Source organism: Oryctolagus cuniculus, chromosome 9 (genome assembly GCF_964237555.1).
Source record: "Oryctolagus cuniculus chromosome 9, mOryCun1.1, whole genome shotgun sequence".
NCBI lineage: Eukaryota > Metazoa > Chordata > Mammalia > Lagomorpha > Leporidae > Oryctolagus > Oryctolagus cuniculus.
This window is the reverse complement of record NC_091440.1, coordinates 94,633,951-94,657,369: the sequence shown is the minus strand read 5'-3', so window position 1 is coordinate 94,657,369 and position 23,419 is coordinate 94,633,951. Positions and strand designations below refer to the sequence as shown.

General features: G+C 43.7%; 1 protein-coding gene across 1 annotated transcript in view; it reads left to right on the top strand.

Moving 5' to 3' along the window:
• MIPEP (mitochondrial intermediate peptidase) overlaps positions 1-23,419 on the top strand; it is a 172,125-nt gene that overhangs the window by 922 nt on the left and 147,784 nt on the right. The window contains exons 2-6 of the mRNA XM_002712797.5: positions 2,397-2,570; positions 5,843-5,931; positions 8,856-8,942; positions 17,932-17,995; positions 23,130-23,312. Coding sequence (XP_002712843.2) covers positions 2,397-2,570; positions 5,843-5,931; positions 8,856-8,942; positions 17,932-17,995; positions 23,130-23,312 — 597 coding nt within the window. The remainder of the gene's footprint in view (positions 1-2,396; positions 2,571-5,842; positions 5,932-8,855; positions 8,943-17,931; positions 17,996-23,129; positions 23,313-23,419) is intronic.

The window sequence follows — 23,419 nt, the reverse complement described above, 5'->3', positions numbered from 1 at the left end:
ATATACACATATTTATTTATTTGAAAGGTCAGAGTTACACAGAGAGAGGAGAGGCAGAGAGAGAGAGAGAGGTCCTCCATCTGATGGTTCACTCCCCTATTGGCCATAACAGCTGGAGCTGCACCGATGTGAAGCCAGGAGCCAGGAGTTTCTTCCGGGTCTCCCACGCGGTTGCAGGGGCCCAAGCACTTGGGCCATCCTCCACTGCTATCCCAGGCCACAGCAGAGAGCTGGATTGGAAGTGGAGCAGCCGGACTCGAGCCGGCGTCCCTATGGGTTGCCTGCACTGCTGGTGGTGGCTTTACCCACTAAGCCACAGTGGCGGGCCCTTTGTTTGCTTTTAAGAGCAAAACCCTGTTGCTAGGCGTCTGATTTCCTGGTCATGTTGATTCTTACCCTAGGAAGTGCCTGGATTGACTTTTTTGGTTCTTGTTTTATTTCGGTGTCCATTTTGCCTATTTTAGACTGAAGGCTACTTTTTTGCCTTCATAACTAATCTCATTATACCATTGCCTTATAAAGAGTGTAGGAGATAACGCAGGGTGCTAGGCGGTATGTTTTGTATTTTATCTCCATTACTAGCTCTAAGGTTCTCTTTGTGTGAAATTTGCTGCTCCAGTGTCTGTGGCAGTAGATCATGTTGGTATTTGCATGGTTGATGCGAGGGGAGCTACCTGTGGGTACTCAGCAGGAAGACGGGGAGGGTAGGCCTGGTCCAGGTGGGTGAAATATATAATTATTGCTTTTTCTTCGGTGCATCAAGATTTCAGGTACTGATAATCAGACTTTTGGCTTTTGCCTTGAAAAAATGGTTATGTAGGTAAAAAAAATTCTTGGAAAAAAAATTTTTTTTTTAATTTGAAAGGCAGAGAGAGAGAGCAAGCTTCTGTCTGCTGGGTCACTCCCCAGGTGTCCACAGCAGCGGGAGCTGGGTTCAGGCCAAAGCCAGAAACCAAGGCACGCATTCAGTCTGTGTCTCTCGTGTGGGTGGCAGGGATCCAGGTACCCGAGCCGTCACCTGTTGCCTCCCAGGTGCGCATCGACAGGAAGCTGGAATTAGGAGTGGAGCGGGACTCCAGCCCCGGCGTTCCAGGATGGGATGTGCCAGATGCTTGCCCACGGCGTAGTTTTTTTTTTTTTTTTTTTTTTTTAGCATTATTTGGTAGCTGGAGATTTTAGAATTCCCAGTTGTCTTTCATTTATTTTCTTGATCTTCTTAATGTATTTTGAAGAGAGGTTAACAGCGCAGATTCATGGATCCATTCTTTTGGAAACAGTAGCCTTGTAAGGCCTGGAAGATTTACCTGTTCGTGATTCCTAAAGTCTTCATATGAAGTGTCTACGAAGTTAAATCCTCTGCATTTGTTTCCATCACTGAATTCAGCCACGTGTTAGGCAGCTGACTCTAGAGTGGCGGGCACGGTTCCTGCCTCCAGGAGCTTGCCTTGCCGGCACAGGGGACTGTCAGACACATGGGCTGCAATACGGGAGGTTTGGGCAAGTGTGGCTCAGTGGTGTGCAGAGTAGGGGCAAGTCCTGGCTCTCCCACTGCTCGTTAGTGACCTCACACCTGTTGCTGTATTAATAAAAGGAGAACAGTACTCTCTGTTCTAGCTCCGTGGGATTTAAATGAGAAAATTTATTATATGAGGTATATATAATATACTTGATGCTGTGCCATAGATGCATGTTAAAAGCCTTTCCCCCTGCTTTCTTGAGTGTCCCGGCAAATGATGCAAAAAGTGCTATACTTTCTACCTTAGTACCTGTGTCCATGCCGTGAGCCATGTATTGATTGACATCTCTGTTGTACCTGATGAGACAGTTGAGATCTGTGATGAAAAGTAACTTGGCCTTGGTTGCAAGCTGGTGATTATAGCTGACATGTCAAATGCTTTCTGCATGCCAGCTATTCTGAAAGTTAACAAGTAAAAAAAAGGTTTATTTATAAGTCAGAGCTACATGGGATGGGGTGTGGAGAGAGAGCTCTACCTGCTATCTGATGGTTCACTCAGCAGATGGCCACAATGGCCTGGGCTGAGCCAGGCCAAAGCCAGGAGCTTCATCTGGGTTTCCCACGTGGATGGCAGAGTCCCAGGCACTTGGGCCATTAGTAGAGCAGCCAGGACTCAAACTGGTACCCATATGGGATGCCAGCACTGCAGGTGGTTGCTCTATGCCGCAACACTGGTCCCCTGAAAATTAGATGGTTCTCCAGTAAGTGATAGCTGGAGTTTGACCCCACCCTTTTCTGTTTGGTTATTTAGAAAAGCAGTACCTATGATCCTAGGTATAATTATGTGATATGCCAACAACAACTGAGATTTCCTTTATGAAAAAAGTATTTTTAGTTAATACAATAAAAAATAATAGTTTTGGACCTATTTGGATTTAAGGGTCTTTTTGGAGTTCCTGAGCTCAGCACCCCAGAAGGATTTCACGTTGCACAAGAGAAAGCCCTAAGAAAGACAGAGTTTCTGGTGGAGCGCGCATGCTCATCACCCCCGGGGCCCCAGACCGTGCTCATCTTTGACGAGCTGTCGGATTCCTTGTGCAGAGTGGCTGACTTGGTAAGACACCTTTTCTCTTTCAAGCTGTTGACGTTGGAGTCAAGTTTATCCTTTGTTGTTTAGTATTGGACCATAAGATTCAAAATGTCTGAAGCTATTGGAGACCTGTTGGGTTTATTGTGTTGCGATGAAATATGTCGTTAGGAATGGGAAAAATGCATAGGAAAGGTGCTTTTGGAATGTGTGCTTTGGTATGTATCTTTAATAAGCTGTATCTGTAAGAAAAGGATGGATACTGATGTAGCGCAAGTGTCTTTGTTGGATAAAAGTTCTTCCTTTATGAAGGCATCTACCAGGACTGTAACAGAACTCTTCATGTGCACATTTGCAGCGAGACTCCTCTCTGCCATATGTGCAATAAGAATCAGTTGTTTCAAACTTTGCACGAATGCCTTTTCTGATGAAAAATGGTTTTGACACCAAACTGACTGTTTTAAAGACTGCTTTGTGTTTTAAAGTTGCAGTAGATGTGTTTGGAAGTCTCTTCACCAACTAAGAAGCCCGTGGCTGAGATAGGAAGCCCAGCCCGAAGGGGTCAAGTCTCCATTACTTGTGTCAGTGAAGGCAGTTAATGGTGCACGTAATCCAAAATACTGGTCATTCACGATCCTGTCTACCCAGAAAGGCCACTGAAAAGCTTTTTCCCTCGCATGTGCCAAAGTCTCTTGTGGGCACCAGGGATGTTGTCGTGAGTAATGTGATGTTGAAGTCAAGGGCTTATATTCTGGCGTTTGGGCTTTTGTAGGCCCTCCTGGGCAGCGTGCCCTAGGAAATCCTTTACCTGGGGCCGCTGATGGACCTTCCTCAGCACATCTCCATTTTCGGCCGTGCAGAGAAGGGCACTAAGCGGTGGAGTGATGTGCGTGGTCCCCCAGCCAGCCCGGGACCTGCCTTCTGGCCCTTCCGGGGCTGCCTGGCTGCTCACACCAGATGAACCCTTAATTAGAGAGGTTGAGGACTTAGCTTCTCCAGCTTTTTAAATAAGTACTTGTTTAGTTTTACAGTTATTGCCCAGTAAGGTTGACTTCATGAAGCTTAACTCATGTATAACTGAGTAACCACCACCAGAGTCAGGGCGTGGAGCTGTTCCATCACCCTAAAACAGCTCCTGTGTGATCCCATCTACCCCTCAGCCCCAGCCTCTGGCAGCTGCCCGTCTGTTGCCCATCCCTATTTTGTCTGTTGTAGAGTGTCATTCAAGGGCAACCACGGGTACCCTTTGAGACTTCTTGCACCTGCCAGCACACCTGCTCACCTTTGTTCTTTTGCCTTCTCCAGAAAGCAGAGCTCCTTCCTCTGCTGCACCTGCACTGAGCAGTGACCCCTTTCGGGTGATTACACCGTCACTGTGAGTTTCCTAGGATTAAGCAAACTGGGAAAGTGCCTGATTTTAAAGATTTTATTTTATTTTTTTGGAAAGAGTTACAGTGAGAGGGAGAGACAGAGAGAGAGGTCTTCCATCCACTGGTTCACTCCCCAAATGGCCGAAATGCTTAAGCAGAGCCGATCTGAAGCCAGGAGCCAGGAGTTTCTTCAGGTCTCCTACAGGGATGCGGGGGCCAAAGGACTTAGGCCATCCTCCACTGCTGTACCAGGTACATTAGCGGGGAGCTTGATTGGAAGCTGTATGGGATGCTGGTGCTTCAGGCTGGGGATTTAACCTGCTGCACTACAGCGCTGCAGAGTGCCTTATTTTAAAGGGTTTTCCCCGGGAGTGAAGATGCAGCTTTGGGTAATGAGTTCTGTTTCCCTGGCTTTGCTCAGGCGCCCCAGTACACTTGTAGGGCATGTGTCTGATGGTGGAGGGCCGTGGCAGTGTCCTGCCAAGAAGAGGTGTCACCCCTTCTGTGCCACACGTGTCACTGAAACCTGGATAGGGAATGTTTGTCAGCAAATTTCACTGGCGAGTAAGCGAGTGTTGGCTGTGGCAGTCAGAATCCCACAGTTCATTGTTGATTTGTTACGTTATTCTTTCTCTTAATTAAGCAGTGTTCTGGGATTTTTTCCCCCCACATTTTTGTTTTTTTGCCTTCATAAAAATATTCTAAGTTCTCTGCCCTAAAGTCCTATTTTTGAAGTTTCAAATATTTATGATGTATAATGGAATGTCATTTAAAAATGATTAAAATATAATGTGATTTACATTTGTAACTCTGGGTGAAGAAACAAACTCAAACCTTCCTTTTTGAATTTTAAGATATTACTGGCCAGTGAAATCAATACTGTTTTAAGGAAGAGTTTTGTAAGTTATAAACTGTTTCTCACCAAGTGGCCATCTTGTTTTATTTTCCTTTTTTAGTATTGTTACATAATTGAACTGTTTTTCTGATTGTGTTCTGAATTTTAATGTCCATGTTAATTCTACAACCTGTAGATAAGTGATTTATAAAATGTATTGTAAATTTTACCAGCTCATATTTCAGGTGCTTCAGTACCGAATGTTTCCTGTTGTTACAGAAAATGTATCAAACTATGATCTAAGTGATCATAAAATTTGGAAATTTTACCTTGTGGTGATTTATGTTTTATTCGTGTTTTCACCAGCCATGTTCTCTGGAGGAGAAAGAAGCTATGTAGTATTTTATAGTTCCTTGATGTTTCCTTTTGCAGTGTACTGCAATCAGTGCAAAGCTAAAATCTAGTTTCACATGATTTTGTCTTTGTAAAAAGGAATTCTAATGTGCATGCAGCAGTTGCTGTAGTCACTGTGACTCGTGCTAAGAGAAGACTTAATATAAAACATGACTTCAAGTTTTACCAAAGAAGAATTTGTATTTGACTAGAAAGGCTATACAGAGAATGTGCATTGGTTTTCTGCACAAATACTAGATGTGGTTTAAGTGGGTTTCAAAGCTATGCTGTGTGTCAATTTTTAAAAAGCCTCCGCGAGTTGTTCTCTGTGGCCTGGTTAACCTGTGAGAACCGTATCACAAAGCATGTGAGTTAGATTCGAAGCCAGGTTCTGTTCTTTGGAACTGCAGATGTGGGAAGCATTTGCTTGGTGTTTGTATTTAAAGGAGGAAAATCTTTTCTAAAGTGAAGTGAGTGAAAATATTTTCTTTGGAATGAAACCGCTTTGTTCCTAGGAGTAGCAGAATAAATAAATGGCCCAGCACAGCTGCTTCGCCTTATGACAGGGAATATCCAGTCGTGGAAACGCACAGCTCAGCCATGGGACACATTTTTAACACGTAGGCTTTCATGTTCACCCTCGCGTCTTGAAAGAAAGCTCCCCAGCAGATTCCCTTCTGGTTTTGTCTCCCTTTTATCAGGCTGATTTTGTGAAAATTGCGCACCCTGAGCCAGCGTTCAGAGAGGCCGCGGAAGAAGCCTGTAGAAGTATCGGCACCATGGTAGAAAAGTACGTGCTGCGCCCGTCACGGTGCTGGTGATGTGGTTTCCTGGTCTGGCGGGTCAGGTGGTTCTGTCCGCAGTGCTCGAGCCCGTCCAGCAGGGTGTGTGGTGTATGTGACGGCCGGGTGTGGGTCACAGCGCTGAGCACTGTGACTTGGGGCCTTCTTTCAGCTCCTCCCCTTGGCTATAAATGGGGTGATGAAGTCTACCCTGCCTGCTAGGGTTGTGGTGAGGATTAAATGAGATCAGCTGCTTGTACTGGTGTCAGCCGTGTGGCAGACATCCAGCCTCCATGTTACCATTGCTTGTGTAAAGGGTTTATTAGTATGTTAGCAGCAAGTCGGAGTTATAGATCAGTGCGTGATTAAATTGCACTGGTGGCTGTGGACCGCAGGGCATGAAGCCAAAATTACCCGTGCGCAGTACCCTAGCAACCCTGTGAGGTTGGGATCAGGTGGGGCCTGGGGTGACCATAAAGCTCTCTGGGAGGGCTGAGACAGGCTGCAGAGCCCGGCTGTGATGGAGCAGATTATTTTAATGTGATTTTGTGGTAAATTGAAATGTCTTTAAGCCATTTATGAGCGCTCCAAAGTGCTTGTTAAAATAACGGAGGACAGAGCGCTATTCTAAAGCCCTGGAACACATGACACTGCCGGGCAGTGTATAAAGCTAGAGAGAGCCCTGGGGCCTGCATGGCCTGAGTTACACCGGGAAACCTGGGCCAGGCAACACGGGAAGGCTGTTTCATAAACCAGATGTTGTTGGGGAGGCGGGGAAAAACCTCTGGTTAGACCAGGCTTCCTGGCAGATCGAGCGTCAGGATGTGCTGCAGCCACTTGTCCCCTGATCACTTTGGCACAGTGACTGTGGCTTTTCTTACAGCCACTGACAGTCAGCTCACTGAATGGGATAAAAGGGGTCTCTGCAAAGCCCAGACACTGGATGTGCCAAAGGGGCTGGGGACTCTGGGGAGAAAGAGCTTTGCATGGAGGGGAAGGGCCCAAGAATGGGGGGTCGGCACCACCAGACTGCCTGCCTGGGGCATTCTCAGTGCTGTATCCTGCTGGACTTAGATAGTCTGGTCCCGTGGAGGAATACTCTTAATTTTGGGGAAGATGTTAGAGAACCACGATCGTCGTAGCCAGGTTGTGTTGGGTGTCAGATTGTCACTTTGCTGTAGAAGGCATGGCAGCCCACGGAGAAGGTAAAGCCCTACAGCAGTGTTCACAGCCTGTGCTGGAGCTTTGCCTCCTGCCTGCTCTGAGCACCCTGACCCATTTTCTCTCTCTGTCTCTTTTTTTTTTTTTTTTTTTTTTTTGACAGAGTGGACAGTGAGAGAGAGAGACAGAGAGAAAGGTCTTCCTTTGCCGTTGGTTCACCCTCCAATGGCCACCGCGGCCGGCGCGCTGTGGCTGGCGCACCGCGCTGATCCGATGGCAGGAGCCAGGTACTTCTCCTGGTCTCCCATGGGGTGCAGGGCCCAAGCACTTGGGCCATCCTCTACTGCACTCCCTGGCCACAGCAGAGAGCTGGCCTGGAAGAGGGGCAGCCGCCCATTTTCTCTTAACCTCCCTGAGTCCTAACTAACTTACTCAGTTGAGGTTTGAAAAAATGGAAAAATCGGGATGATTTGCCACGCATGTGTAGAGTTGATATAATTTCTGGTAGTGGAAAAAAGTCTAAAAGTAAGCGAGGTTGTTGAGAATTGATGCTACATATACAGTGTAAAGCTTAGTCTCAGGGTCTTCCAGCATGACGGTGTGGGAGATTTGCTTAACCTTCTGAAGAGGGTGTGTTGCAGGCCACCTCTGGGCCCCTGTCCCTTTGACAGGGAGTGGCTTCTCGGGTGAGCAGACCAGCAGGAGGTCAGCACCCACACTGACCATGTCCCTGACTCCAGCAACAAGAATGTATGTCTGCCCTTCTTGTGCACTTCTTGGATGTGGGTGTTTGGGAAGAGCCATGAAAGTGGTGGCCATGGAAACCATTTGGTTCCTATTTTCAAAGCTTTCATTTTTTGATTATGGAGTGAGCAGGGAGCCGGGCCATCTGAGTAGGAATGCTGGCTGGTTCCCCTGGCCTCATGCCTCCCTGAGGATCCACCAGGCAGGAGCACATTCTGTCTGCTTGTAGACCTGACTCGCTCTTTGGCGTTGGGGCTGCTGGGGGTGCTGTTTGGTGTCTGGGGAGGAGGGACTGGGTGGCTGGCAGTGGTGCTGGGGTTAGGTTGAGATTAGTCCTTGTTTCTGTTCCCCAGTTTTGGCTAGGGGTCAGCTGCAAGGCCACCTAACAATGGCTGTGGTTTACTGGTGTGGAGAATATGTGATGTGCACGTATGATCTCATTTAATCCTCACAGCGACCTGAGGTCTAAATAACTTTCCCAGGTTCACAGAGCAGTGGCAGGGCCAGGCATGCATCTCTGAGTCCTAGGCGCTCCCTTGGGGTGTGGGCCTCCACTGTCTCCCAGAAGAGCACGGGCACCCAAGGTCCTGGGCTGCTCAGTTCAGGGCTGGAAAGTGTGTTTGTCCAGCCTCCCTTCTATCCTCACCCCTTTTCCCATATTCAGAATTCAAATGGCCAGGGCATGTTGGAGTCAGGCACTGATTCTCAGATCACCAATTGTCACCTTACCCCCTTTCCCTCTGTCCTGTCTGCTCTTCCTGCGCCAGCTCCTGACTGTGGCTTGACATTTATCCTTTCTCCTTCCGGCATGGTTAGTGCCTCTGGTGCTTGGCCCAACCGACTGCCTCTGTGCTGAACAGTTCAGTAAGTATGGCTATGTCCCTCCTGGTCCAAAGGAACAGACACAAAACTACCCCAAGTGGTTGCTGGGCATTGGTGTGCTATAATCTGATACTATCTTTTTACTGTCAAATTAAAAGTAAGGTATTAGGAAATCATTTAATGTCATTTTGTGATTTTTTTCTAGGTTGAACACAAATGTGGAATTATATCAAAGTTTGCAAAAATTACTAGCTGACAAGCGCCTTGTGGATTCCCTTGATCCAGAAACCAGGTACTCCCTCCTTCCTTTGCATCTGTCAGGACTGTGTGTGTGCAGCCTCAGCATCTCCAGGTGGTAGGTGGTTAGCTAATGAGTGTCCTCCTGTAAACAATTGATAGTGACACTTAGCTTTATGCTTAAAGTTTCATAATCGATGCCATCAGAAGATACACGAAAAGTGATTTTATTCCTTGAGGTCATTTGCTTGATTCATTAGATTACATTTTAAAAATCTGGATTGAAAAGGCCCAATTTCTGGTTGAGTACACAAGTAAGTGTATTTGATACTGTACCTTAACTTAGTTCTTTTCTCAGGGTTTTTTTTTTTAATATATAAAATAAATATTGTAGGGTTTGTCATTTACTGGCTTATAATATTCATGACATAAAATGGAGATGTTGTTTGTACCCATTTACTGTTTATTTGTGGTATACTGACTTCCTTTGACTACTTGAATCTCCCTCCTCTTCTCCTTGTCACCATGTATGGCTTGTGACCCCAAGTGAAGCTATATTCTGGATGGACCAACTGATAATGAAATTTTGCTATGACTCTAATACAGTCATGCATTGTGTTTTTCAGAAGTGTGTTGTCGGGTGCTTTTGTTTCTGCACTGACATCATAGGTTTATTGGCACAGATCTAGATGGTGTAGGCTGGTACTCGACATGGCCTCTTGATTCAGTTGAGAAATGCAGTAAACACAAGATGTATGAGGCTGCTGTCTGCCTAACTAGAAGGAGTACCCTAAAATAATGACAAATAATAGACTAGAGGGGCCAGTGTTGTGGCACAGTGGGTTAAGCCACTGCCTGTGACACCAGCATCCCATATGGGCACCAGTCTGAGTCCTGGTTGCTCAACTTCTGATCCAGCTCCCTGCTAATGTGCCTGGGAGAACAGTGGAAGGTGGCCCAAGTACTTGGGTTCCTGTCATCCACATGGGAGACAATGAAGAAGCTGCTGGCTTTAGCCTGGCCCAGCTCTGGTCATTGCAGTCATTTGGGGAGTGAATCAGTGGATAGAAAAATCTCTCTCTCTCTGTAACTCTCTGTCTCTCCCTCTCTCTTTAACTCTGCCTTCCAAATAAATCTTTTTTAAAAGGTTTTTATTTATTTATTTGAGAGGTAGATTAATAGAGATAGAGATCTCTTCCATATTCTGGGTCACTCCCCAAATGGCTACAGTGGCCAGAGCTGGGCAGATCTGAAGCCAGGAGCCAGGAACAACTTCTGGGTCTCCCACATGGGTGCAGGGACCCAAGCACTTGGGCCATTTTCCACTGCTTTCCCAGGCCATAGCAGAGAGCTGGATTAGAAGTGGAGCAGCTGGGACTTGAACCAGTGCCCATAAGGGATGCTGGCACTTTAGGTGGCAGCTTTACCCACTGTGCCACAACACTGGCCCCCATAAATAAATCTTTGAAAAAAAAATGTAGACTATAGTAAGCACACATACAAATAACATAGTTGTTTAATATCATTATCAAGTATTATGTACTGAACATATAATTGCATGTGCTATAATTTGATGTGATCGGCAGCATAGCAGGTTTGTTTACATTAGTATCACCACAACCATGTAATGTGTTGTGTTACAATGATCTGTGACATTATAATGACTACTGTGCCCCTGGATAATAGAAACTTTTCATCTCCATTTTAATCTGTGGAACCACCGTTTTCCTATATGTGGTCTTTGCTGAATGAGACAACATTACTCAGCATGTGACTACATGAGTACTTTAAGGGGTTGTTTTCACTTGGCTAGTATGTAAGTACCTGATCTTATTTCATTTCATTGACCCCGATGCTCAGGATACTGGTAAAGCTACATGTATCATAAAAATAATTTTTTGTTTTAATTTTTGGCTTGCTTTCATTAGCAAAGCAAGTCAAAGATCTTTAAAAAAACCTTTAAAGTATGTTTATTGTTTTTATTTGTTTGAAAGGCAGAGGCAGACCAATGTCTTCTATCTACTAGTTCACTCCCCAAAGGCCACAACGGCCAGGGATGAGTGAGGCGGAAACCAGGAACCAGGAATTCAATCCGTGTCTCCCACATGGATGCAGGGACCCAGCTGCTTGAGCCATCACCTGCTGCCTCCCATGATGCACCTTAATAACCTGCTGGACTCAGGGCCGTTGCTGTGGCGCAGTGGGTTAAGGCTCTGGCCTGAAGTGCCGGCATCCCATATGGGTGCTGGTTCTAGTCGTTCTAGTCCTGGCTGCTCCTCTTCTGATACAACTCTCTGTTATGGCCTGGGAAGGCATAAGAATATGGCCCAAGTGTTTGGGCCCTTGCACGCATGTGGGAGACCCGGAAGAAGCTCCTGGCTCCCGGCTTCGGATCGGCGTAGGTCTGGCCGTTGCCCCCATATGGGGAGTGAACCAGCGGATGGAAGACCTCTCTCTCTCTCTCTCTCTCTCTCTGTCTCTACCTCTCTCTGTAACTCTGACTTTCAAATAAATAAAATAAATCTTTAAAAAAAAATAACATGCTGTACTCAAACCAGGTAGTCGGCCGGCGCCGCGGCTCACTGGGCTGATCCTCCGCCTTGCAGCGCCGGCACACCGGGTTCTAGTCCCAGTCGGGGCGCCGGATTCTGTCCCGGTTGCCCCTCTTCCAGTCCAGCTCTCTGCTGTGGCCAGGGAGTGCAGTGGAGGATGGCCTAAGTGCTTGGGCCCTGCACCCCATGGGAAACCAGGAGAGGCACCTGGCTCCTGCCTTCGGATCGGCGCGGTATGCCGGCCGCAGCCACAGCGGCCATTGGAGGGTGAACCAACGGCAAAAGGAAGACCTTTCTCTCTGTCTCTCTCTCTCACTGTCCACTCTGCCTGTCAAAAAAAAAAAAAAAAAAAAAAAAACAAAAACAAAAACAAAAAAAACAAACCAGGTGGTCTTATATGGGATGTAGATGTTCCAGACAGCTTCTTATCCACTGCTCCAAACATCTGTCCTCAAGTAAAAGTTGAATGCATGTTAATTATAACAGAGATGCCGCTAAGTAGCAATAACAACAATATAGTCTGACTTTAGTAAGGATTGACATTTCCATGTCTAATGAATAAAAATTATAGTGGAGTTGCAGACCATTTAAAAAAAAACATTTATTCAAAAGAGAGGGACACACATACACATACACACAGAAGTATCTTCCATCCACTGGTTCATTCCCTAAAGGCTGTAGTGGCTAGGACTGGCCCAAGCCGAAGCCAGGGGCTGGGGAATCCATCAGGATCTCCGGTGTGTGTGAAGAGTTAAAATTGTATATGTGCGGGTGTAAAAAGTTAAGCTTAAGCTTACAGGTTTAAACCTTCCTGGTGCAGCTGTGAAAATAAGACAGAGTGAAGTAGCACCTTGACAGTAGGGACTCCATTTTGGAGCACTTGAGACTGCATTCTGGGAAAGCACCCCCCCCCCCCCCCCCCGTGAGACTCTGGTCTGAAACTATGATCTCAAATAGTCGGACAATAGCAGTGCACTACATCACCCTTGGCAACGCACAAAAACCCCCTAGCATGATTGCTCAAGCTTAAAAGTAGAAAGGTTGCACCTGGGTTACCTGGGCTAATAATGAAGATGTGATTTGTCTATGTCTTAAGATCATAATTGCTGATTGTAAGACTTTAGCAACCGCTTAGCAACCGTGTATTCTCTTCCCCTTCCCGGTTTTGCGGTTTTTGCCTTTATAAACCCTAACCTTTGGTTATTCGGGGCTGCTCTGCTCATGATGATCAGACAGCCCCAGCATGCTGGATAATCAATAAAGCTTCCCCTTGCTGTTTGCATAAGAGATGTCTCTTGGTGACGTTTTTCGGGCGGTCGACTAACATGTGTGGCAGGGGTGCAAGTACTTGGGCCATCCTCTGCTGCTTTTCCCAGGCACATTAACAGGAAGTTGGATCAGAAGCAAAGCAGCTGGGACTTGAACCTGCCACTCAGGGGATACTGGCTCACAGGCTTAACATGCTGTGCCACAACACCAGCCCCTAGCAGACCATTTTACATTCAGAGGACTTATTGGATATCCCATGTCTAGATGTGGCCAAAATTGCCCATAGGAATTTTTACATGACAAGATGCTAAGCACATTGGGAAAAACAAGCTGGGCAGATTATCAGTAGTCTAGAAAGTAATGGCAATTTAGAGTTAAGAAAGAAGAAGAATTTGAAGTAATAATTATTGAAATATCACTGCACTTGTGCATCACCGGGAGTGTGTTGACTTGTAACAAGAAAGAACTGTATCTTAGAACTTGGCATATGATGAAGTAGAAGACAGTGGCTACAATGAAGAATTACAGATTTAATAAAATATCTCATAAAATGGTATTTGAGATAGGAGAAATGATTTAAATTGAGTAGTTCATCATTTTATTCTTAGGTGTAGTCTTTAAAGTACTAGTTCTATGAGTCATTCAAAACATTTCTTAAAAGGGTCTCAGTGGTCAGTAAGTTGGAAATCTGATATGTTAATGTATTTCCTTCCCTCAGAGAATATTAGTTTAGAGTCCCTGAGAAGCACAGCCACAAGGAAGCCTGTTCAACCTGGGGCTTTCCAGCCGAGAGCTTGCCCATGGGCAAAGAACATAACAGACACACCCTCCAGAAAATAGAGCGGAGAGAAAATCCTGGCCACAGGGGCAACGGAAGCTGCAGTACACCTTGGCATAAAACTGGGGCGTCAAAGGGGATAACACGTCAGTGTGCCGCCCACCCCCCTGAGAAGCGTGGAAGGTGGCTGAAGTGGAGAAACATCTGTAGTCTTAGGCAAGAAAGAATAAAGCCCAATAGTGTTCTCTGCTGGGCTGCAAGATTAATGCTAGCCAATGTACATTTGTTTTAAAGATTTATTTTTATTTTACTTGAAAGAGTTACACAGAGAGAGAAGGAGAGGCAGAGAGAGAGAGAGGAGTCTTCCATCCGCTGGTTCACTCCCCAGAGGGCCGCAATGTCTGGAGCTGTGCCAATCTGAAGCCGGGAGCCAGGAGCCTCTTCCGGGTCTCCCACGTGGATGCAGGGGCTCAAGGACTTGGGTCATCCTCTACTGCTTTCCCAGGTCACAGCAGAGAGCTGGATTGGAAGAGGAACATCCAGGACTTGAACTGGCGCCCGTATGGGATGCCACCACCATAGTCTGCAGCTCCACCCGCTACGCCACAGCGCTGGCCCACCAATGTACATTTAAAGACAGGTTTTTTTGTTGTTGTCACTTAAAATGATTTTGAAATCATAGAGAACAAATATGCCAGAATAGGCAGGAAAAAGCTAATCAAGAAAAATATTAATAAAGGACATGTAGCACTTTGTAAAACATTATAGTAAAAAATGCTATATTTAAAAGAATATTACAAACGCAAGCCTTTGGCACAGTGGTTGAGATGCCACCTGGGAGGCAGTGTTGTGGTATAGCAAGTTAAGCCACCACCTGAGATACCAGCATCCCATATCAGAGCATAGGTTCAGGCTGCTGCCAGCCATGTGGGAGACCTGGATACAGTTCCAGACGCCTGTATTTAGCCTCTCCTGCCCTAACTATTGGAGCATTTGGGAAGTGAACCAGCCAATGGAACGTATCTCTCTCGCTCTTGCTCTCCCTCTCTCCCCCTCTCCCCCCTCTTCCTCTCCTTCTCTCCTTCTCTCTTTCACACACTCCCTTTCAAGTAATAAACACATAGATAAATAAATAAATAAAATACTTTAAAAAAAATAAAACAATGCCCTTGGGACAGCTACATCCCAAATTGGAGTGGCTAGGTTTGAGTCCTAGCTCTACTTCTGACTCCAACTTCTGCTAATGGGTGGCAGCAGATTATGGTTGAAATACCTGGGTTCCTGTCACCCACATAGAAAATCCATTGACCTGGATTGAGTTCCTGGCTCCTGGCTTTGGCTTGCCCTAGCCCCAGATATAACAGTGGTTGGATATCTTTGTCTGCCTGTCTCTGCTTTCAAATAAAAATGAAAATAAAAATTCATAAAAATTTGTAAAAGAGCATATAAATCGTAAAAGTATTGATAACTTGGGATGTAGAAGATCTTTCTTGGTGTGATACCAAAGTCAGACCCAAAAGTGAAGGATTGGTTGGTTTAATTATATAAAAATTGTAAACTTTAGTATGTTTAGTATGGCAAAACCTTTCCATATTCAAAGTAGGAATACATCATTTGGACATATGTTACTTATATGGAAAAAGGTTAATATATTACTGTGTTAACAGACCTTACAAATTACTAAATAGAAAAAAGAAAGAAAACGAACTCCCTCATAGAAAAATGGATAACGGATTTTTTTCAAAGTGAAACTCTTGCAAAATAAGGACCAATAGTAGAGGGACATAACACGAGTAGCATTGGTGGGAGTGTGATTGCCTGGGTTGGATGTTGGCTTCATGGCTCTCTAAGCTTCAGTTTTTGTCTCTATAAAAGAGGAGTAGAAAAGCACTCTTAGAATTACTATGGCATTTAAATGAAATGTTCCTATAAAGTGCTTTCCTTGGTACCTGGCACATGGGAGTCACTCAGTATGTGGGACCTGCCAATGTTAAAGGAAAGTAGAATACAGCAGAGGGCCTATCAGTTGGCAAAGCTCAAACAGAGTAAGAAGAGTGTTGTTGATGGTTTGGGCTAACGAGTCCTCTCTAACTATGTATAAACCGATAAATATGGAGGAGGGCCATTTGGTTAAATATATCTACATGTATAATTTTTGATCAGTTTAATTTTTTGCAACTTATTCTAAAGAAACAAACAAGGATAAAGAGATGTACGCAGCTGGGGCTGGTGCTGTGGCATAGCTGATAAAGCCGCTGCCTATGGTGCTGGTATCCCATATGGGCACCAGTTCTAGACCCAGCTGCTCCACTTCTGATCCAGCTCTCAGCTATGGCCTGGGAAAGCAGTAGAAGATGGCCCAAGTCCTTGGGTCCCTGCATCCTCATGGGAGACCCGGAAGAAGCTTCTGGCTCCTGGCTTAAGATTGGCACAGCTCTGGCCGTAGTGGCCATCTGGGGAGTGAACCAGCGGATGGAAGCTGTCTCTCTCTCTCTCTGCCTCTGCCTCTCTGTAATTCTGCCTTTCAAATAAATAAACCTTAACAAAAAGATATATGCAGCAAAGATTTTTGTCATAGCATAGTTTATGAAGCAGGAAAACTGAAAGCATTTTTAGGCTATATGACAAAACACAGTAAAAACATTAGATGTTACGTTTTTGAGGATTGTTTAGCGATATAGAAAATATTCAATGTTTGTGTTATACTTTTACAAGAAAAAGCAAGATCAGTAATACATACACACACACACACATATACATATATGGTTAAGCCCCAGTTATTCTAAATAAATAATGCAACATTGGAAGGAGTTATAAGAACTTAATTTTTTAAAGATTTATTTATTTTATTTGAAAGGGAGAGTAATGGAGGGAGAGACAGGGATCTTCTATCTGCTAGTTCACTTGCCAGATCTGGGTCTCCCACATGGGTGGCAAAGGCCCAAGCACTTGGGCCAACTCCCACTGCTTTCCCAGACATAGCAGCAGAGAGCTGGATGGGAAGTAGGGCAGTCAGGACTGGAACTGGCACTTTGATATGGGATGCCAGCATTGTAGGTGGCGGCTTAACCTGTGCCACAACACTGGCCCAATATAAGAATTTTAATACTAGTTATCTTTGGTGGGATTTAGTGATTTTAATTTCTTCATCCATTTCTATATAAATGTTTTAATGGTAAACCTACATTGATTAACACAATTAACCCCACCCTCAATTTATCAACCCCTCCTGTCTTGTCTTTTTTTTTTTTTTCTAAAGTAAATGGAAAATATCTGCTTGAAAAGACAATGCTGTGTTTTGAGGCTGAGTGAGGGAGATGAGTGAAGTGGAGATAGTGGATATTGTTAAGGAGTATGGGTAAAGTGCTTTCTCTTATTGGAGAGAGAAGAGAAATGAGTAAATAATGACTAGTCTGTTGAATTTTCAGAATTTTAGAAGAACGTAATTCTGTTCTTTCAGGGTACAAGTGACACAATAACCAGGAAGATACAGTTATCCTTTTTAAAAAACCAGGGAAAGCCAGAAGAGTAGATCAAATATTTGGTGACCCTTCCTCTGGGAGAATAGGTAGTTTAAGAAAAAACATATTGTTGACAGGAAAAAGTGTTACACATGAAATTGGTTCCAAGCATGGAGCAGGATTAAAAACAAAACAGTTCTCACTAGCCAAGAAAACCAACTTCCAGTGTAGCATCAAAGAATTTAGTTTTCTAAGCAGCTGCTGCTAGGTTGAAAAGAAAAATGGGAACTCTCATGCAGAGGGCCTTTGAAAAATTGACCAAGTAGAAACCTCTATGCTTTTAAGTATTGGGATTTGGATAGAGTTGAAATAAATAAGTAATTATGGTGGTGACTTTCATAGGTTAGTAATCTCTACATAAGGGGGTGAGCTTACATGCAAAGCTACTCGTAATTGTCCAATCAGTGGGATGTTTTGCCTGACTTCTAAGATAGTAAACACTTCATTTAAAACTGATTATCTCTGTGAGTCTGTTAAAACAACTTGGCAGTTGTGAAACAGCTTATTTAACAAAAATGCTGATTTATTTATCAAAAAATAGCTCTTTGTCAATAATTTTTTTTTGACAGGCAGAGTTAGAGAGAGACAGAAAGAAAGGTCTTCCTTCCGTTGGTTCACCCCCCAAATGGCTGCTACGGCCTGCTCACTGCGCTGATCCGAAGCCAGGAGCCAGGTGCTTCCTCCTGGTCTCCCATGCAGGTGCAGGGCACAAGCACCTGGGCCATCCTCCACTGCCTTCCCGGGCCACAGCAGAGAGCTGGCCTGGAAGAGGAGTAACCGGGACAGAATCTGGCGCCCCGACCGGGACTAGAACCTGTGGTGCTGGTGCCGCAGGCGGAGGATTAGCCTAGTGAGCCGCGGTGCCGGCCATCTTTGTCAATAATTTTTATTATGTATTGTAACCTGGGGCTTATTGTCTTATAGGCGAGTGGCTGAACTGTTCATGTTTGATTTTGAAATCAGTGGAATCCATCTAGATGAAGAAAAGGTAACACTTTCCTCTTGTTTTTGATTCCCTTGTTTCACTGACACTTAGTTGATATCTTTGTTGCTACAGTCCTTGTGTATTGCTTAAATTTGCATATTATAAAAATGTCCCAGTATTCTGTCTTTTTGAAATTCTTCAGGAGGTTGTATTTGAATGTATTTCTCTCTGCCTGTGGTAACTTAGAATTCTAAGAAATGACTTGAGACAGTTTTTGATGCCATGGAGTTAGTGTGAGATGTGCAGTATCCAGGAAAGACTAGCAGGCGAACAGCAAAGCTGACGTCATTGAACATCTGATGGACGGGAGATATCATTTAGACTTTTACATATGTGTGTTTTATGCTATCCATGTCTTTGACAGATCCACACTCTTGGTCTGGAAGCAGTAAGCATAGATGATACACTGTTAGGCTGGGACGGAGGGCCTTATACATTTGTCTAGACCTCTTGTTTTAGAGATGTGGAAACAAGACAAAGTTTTATTTGTTCAGTTCTCTACTTTGTTCCCAGAACTTCCAGCATTGGCCACTGCTCTCTCACTCTCTTTTTTCCCCCAGAAACCTTCTATTTAAGGAATATAAACTTCATACATTTCATAAATACAACTTTAGGTTTATAGTGATTCTTCCCACCATACCGCCCTCCTACCCACACTCCTGCGACTCTTCTTCCTCCCTCTCCTATTCTCATTCTTACTTTTTTTTTTTTTTATTTTATTTTTGACAGGCAGAGTGGACAGTGAGAGAGAGACAGAGAGAAAGGTCTTCCTTTGCCATTGGTTCACCCTCCAATGGCCACCGTGGCTGGCGCAATGCGGCCGGCGCACCGCGCTGATCCAAAGGCAGGAGCCAGGTGCTTCTCCTGGTCTCCCATGTGGGTGCAGGGCCCAAGCACCTGGGCCATCCTCCACTGCACTCCCTGGCCACAGCAGAGAGCTGGCCTGGAAGAGGGGCAACCGGGACAGAATCCGGCGCCCCGACTGGGACTAGAACCCGGTGTACCGGCGCCGCAAGGCGGAGGATTAGCCTATTGAGCCATGGCGCCGGCTCTCATTCTTACTTTTTATTAAGATCTATTTTCAGTTAACTTTAAACATATACAATTAACCCTGTACTAAGTAAAGAGTTCAACAAATTGTATGAAAAAAGACTTTTCCTCAACAGTTGAGACAAGGACTGTTCAAAGTCATTGCATCTAAAAGTGTTAATTTCACTTCTATAGATTACCTTTTAGGTACTCTATTAGTTATCACAGATCAGGGAGAACTTATGGTATTTGTCCTTTTGGGACTGGCTTATTTCACTGAGTATTATATTTTCCAGGTTTTTTTTTTTTTCTGCTGTGCATATCCTATAATTCTTTTATCCAGTCTTCAGTTGATGGGCATTTGGGTTGATTCCATAACTTAGTTATTGTGAATTGAGCTGCAATGAACATGGGGGTACAGATAGCTCTTTCATATGCTGATTTCATTTCTCTTGGGTAAATACCCAGGAGTGGGATGGCTGGGTCATATGGTAGGTCTATATTCAGATTTCTGAGGTTATCTCCATACTGTCTTCCACAGTGATTGTACCAGTTTGCATTCCCATCCAACAGTGGATTAGGGTACCTTTTCCCCCCACATCCTCGCCAGCATTTGTGGTTTGTTGATTTCTGTATGAAAGCCATTCTAATGGGGGTGAGGTAAAACCTCATTGTGGTTTTGATTTGTGTTTCCCTGATCCTGAGCATTTTTTCATGTGTCTGTTGGCCATTTGGATTTCCTCTTTTGAGACATGTCTGGTTAAGTCCCTAGCCCATTTCTTAACTGGGTTGTATGTTTTGTTGTTGTTGAGTTTCTTGATCTCTTTGTATATTCTGGTTATTAGCCCTTTATATTTTGCAAATAATTTCTTCTATTCTGTCAGTTGCCTCTTAACTTTGCTGAGTGTTTCTTTTGCAGTGCAGAAGATTCTCAGTTTGATGTAATCCCATTTGTCCATTTTGGCTTTGATTGCCTGTGCCTCTGGGGTCTTTTCCAGGAACTCTTTGACTATGCTAGTGTCTTGCAGGATTTCCCCAATGTTCTCTAATAATTTGACGGTATTGGGTCATCGATTTAGGTCTTTAATCCATGTTGAGTGAATTTTTGTGAAAGGTGTAAGATAGGGGTCTTGCTTCTTTCTTCTGCATGTGGAGATGCAGTTTTCCCAGCACCATTTGTTGAAGAGACTGTCCTTGTTCCAGGGATTGATTTTAGATAAATTGGTTGTAAATGTATAGATTGATTTCTGGCATTTCTTTTCTTGCTTGGACTGCTGCAGTCTGGTCTTATCTTATCCAGAGCTGGTGCTGAGACTCTCGGCTGCTGGGGTCCTGAGCTGTGTGGGTCCATACCCTCCACAAAGGTTCACAGTGTCCCGCCAGTTTGCATAGAGTTTCCTCTGCTGTTTTCTCCCTAATAACTCTTCCCTGAGATTGCACTCTGTAATGCCCAGATAAGTGGATCCCCAAAAAGCTATCGGTGACCCAATCACACCAAAATGCAAAAGCTAGGTTTATTTTGAAAGTACAAGCCGCGACAGGGACCTCATCTGACCAGCCAACGCGCGGAGATCAGAGGAAGGCCCAGGCCTTTGTTTGCGAGTGCTTTTAAAGGAAAAAACCACAGGGTTACATCAGTGGGGGCTTACAGTATGGGGCTTTTGATGATTGGACGGGGCTGTTCTGGGTTGCTCTTAGTCGAAGGGGAGCAGTCTCCGTTTGGCTTGGGTTCAGGGAGTTACCTCATTTGGTAATCTCTACTGAGCTGCCCTTGGTCTGCTGAACTGTCCTTGGTGAGCTTTGATATCTTCGGAATGCCTGAATGCCTGCTTTCACAAGGACTTGGGTCTGCTACGGGAAGTGGAGGCTGCTTTTTATTTATTTATTTTTTTAAATGGAGTCACTTTGGCTCTTCACACTCTATCTAATTTTTTTTTTTTTTTTAATATTCTCCCCTAGACTAGAGCAGCATGCTCTCTCTCTATAACCCCATCTTGAACTTCTATTGTTTTATTTAATCCTCATGAAAGATGCTTGCTGAGAACCGGTGGGTGTTCAATTTCACCAGCTAGGCCTTGCTGCTCTTCTGTGACCTGCATTCTCACAGTAGAACTTCTCTTTCCTCAATGTCCTGGGAAAAAATTAACATTTGAGATACAAGTTAAGTAAATTGTTAAATTCATCTCGTAACTTTCAGGTCTGTTCTCACAGGTGCTCCACTAGGACAGGAAACAAGAAGGCATGTGACATGTTTTAGAAGAGAAATTGTAAAAGAAACCCACTTAAGCTATAAATCAGAAAGTTCCATATTCCCTCCAGTTTATTTCTTATTTAATTTTTAGTATCTCATATGAATATAACAAAAAGTTTAAAATTAATGGAAGTGTATATTTTATGCAGTAGTGTAACACAATTTCATAGAAAATTTCAGCAGTTTAGAATACTGAATATTCAGCTGTGACCTATATGAGTGGTGCTATGTCTTGTAGATCATTGAAGTCAGGATATAAACTCGGTTTTAATTTTTCCAGGGGTTTTACTAAATGATAAAATCTTTGAAATGATTTTATCAGATTTAATTTTGCTTTTAAATAGTAAGAGTACAATTTTGCAAGAATAATACAATTTCTAAGTATCATTCCTCTTTTGTGTTATTCTATTGATCACCATTAGGTGGTGATAAATGGCCACATGAAAACAAAAGAAGCAAAGGGAAATCTTTACTTTTATAAAGACATCAGAGTCTCTCAATATTTATTTGTCCCATGAAGTTTGAATTTTTTATATTGAAAAAAATTTTTTATATTGAAAACATTGGGTTATTAATATATAGTTAGTTTTCACCTTTTCATCAAGCATACATCTACATCTCTATTTGTTTAAAATAATGAGTGCTACTTAATTTTTTAAGGCATTATATAATTTAGAATTTGTTGATAGCTATTGATCCCCCTTCTCAGAAAGGCCTTTGTAGGATTTACATGAAGCCCATCAGGAGCCCAGCCCAGTAGCCGTCTGGTTTCTAAGGAAGAGTAACTGAAAATTAATGTCTTGTTCTCTAGAAACCCCAATTGGACTAATCATATATGTTTCATTTTGAAACATTTAAGGCAGCTCCTTAGATAATACCTGATTTCTCAGGAAATTGTGTGTTATAAAGGTATAACTCAAGGTAAACCTACATAGTTGTCCCAGCCTCATCAGTGACCATTCTAAGGCCTGATGGTATGAGGCTGGTGTGCCCTAAACTAGGGACACCGAGTGGAAGACATGGCCCTGCCCTTAAGAGGCTTCAGTGACTGGGGCAGGCAACGACTTGAGCTAGGAGCTGGGAATGCAGTCCAGGTCTCCCATGTGGATTGGCACGAGCCAAGTTACTTGACCTATCCTTGCTTCCTCTCACGATGTGCATTAGCAGGAAGCTGGAGTTAGGAGCCGGAGCAGGGAATCTAACCCAAGTGCTCAAATGTGGGGCATGGGTATCATGGGCACAAGGCTCCCCAAATCAGAACTTTAAAAGTGTGCTTCCCCACTTCCGAATGTTCACTACACTCTCTGAAGAATTATATTTCTTTTCTCTTTGCCCTTTAGATAATCTTTTAAGAATAAGTACATTTTCTAACATGGTCTTTAATACTTAATATCTTTAGTCTAAAAATACCTTAGAAGCACCATATTGGATTGATTCAACCAGCTTACTATTTTCTGATTACCCTCACAAAGGTTTTCTGAAAGGGAAGACAGAAGAGCATTCTATACTTCTTGATGTTGCTAATGCAAAGATTAGTTTTATAACCTAGACATAAAATAGAACTCTATATGTTATGTAAATCTTATAGCAAAGAAACATTATAAAACCATAAGGATAGTCTTTCTGTCAGAATATTAAATACCTGCCAAAAATAGAATCAGTATCTTACATATACTGTGTACTTATGTATTATACCTTCATAACAAACAGTATATCCATTTTATTTAATATATTTCTATGGAATCATAATACAATCCTGTAATATGTTTATTGATTTGCTACCCTGATAGGTTGTCTATTAAATTGGAAATATTAATTTTAAATACGTCTAAATAACTTTTATTCTCCTACATATAGCGTAAAAGAGCAGTGGACCTTAATGTTAAAATCTTGGATTTGAGTAGTAAATTTCTAATGGGAACCAACTTTCCCAACAAGATTGAGAAGCATCTCTTACCAGAGCACATTCGCCATAACTTTACACGTGATGGGGATCATATAATAATTGATGGTCTACATGCTGAAGCACCAGATGACTTGGTATGTATATTTCATTCTCCTTGTTGTTTAAGTTTCACCTGCACATGGGGTTTGTTTTTATTTATTCACTTGTTCATTTAAAAGGCAGAGTGATAAAGAGGAAGAGA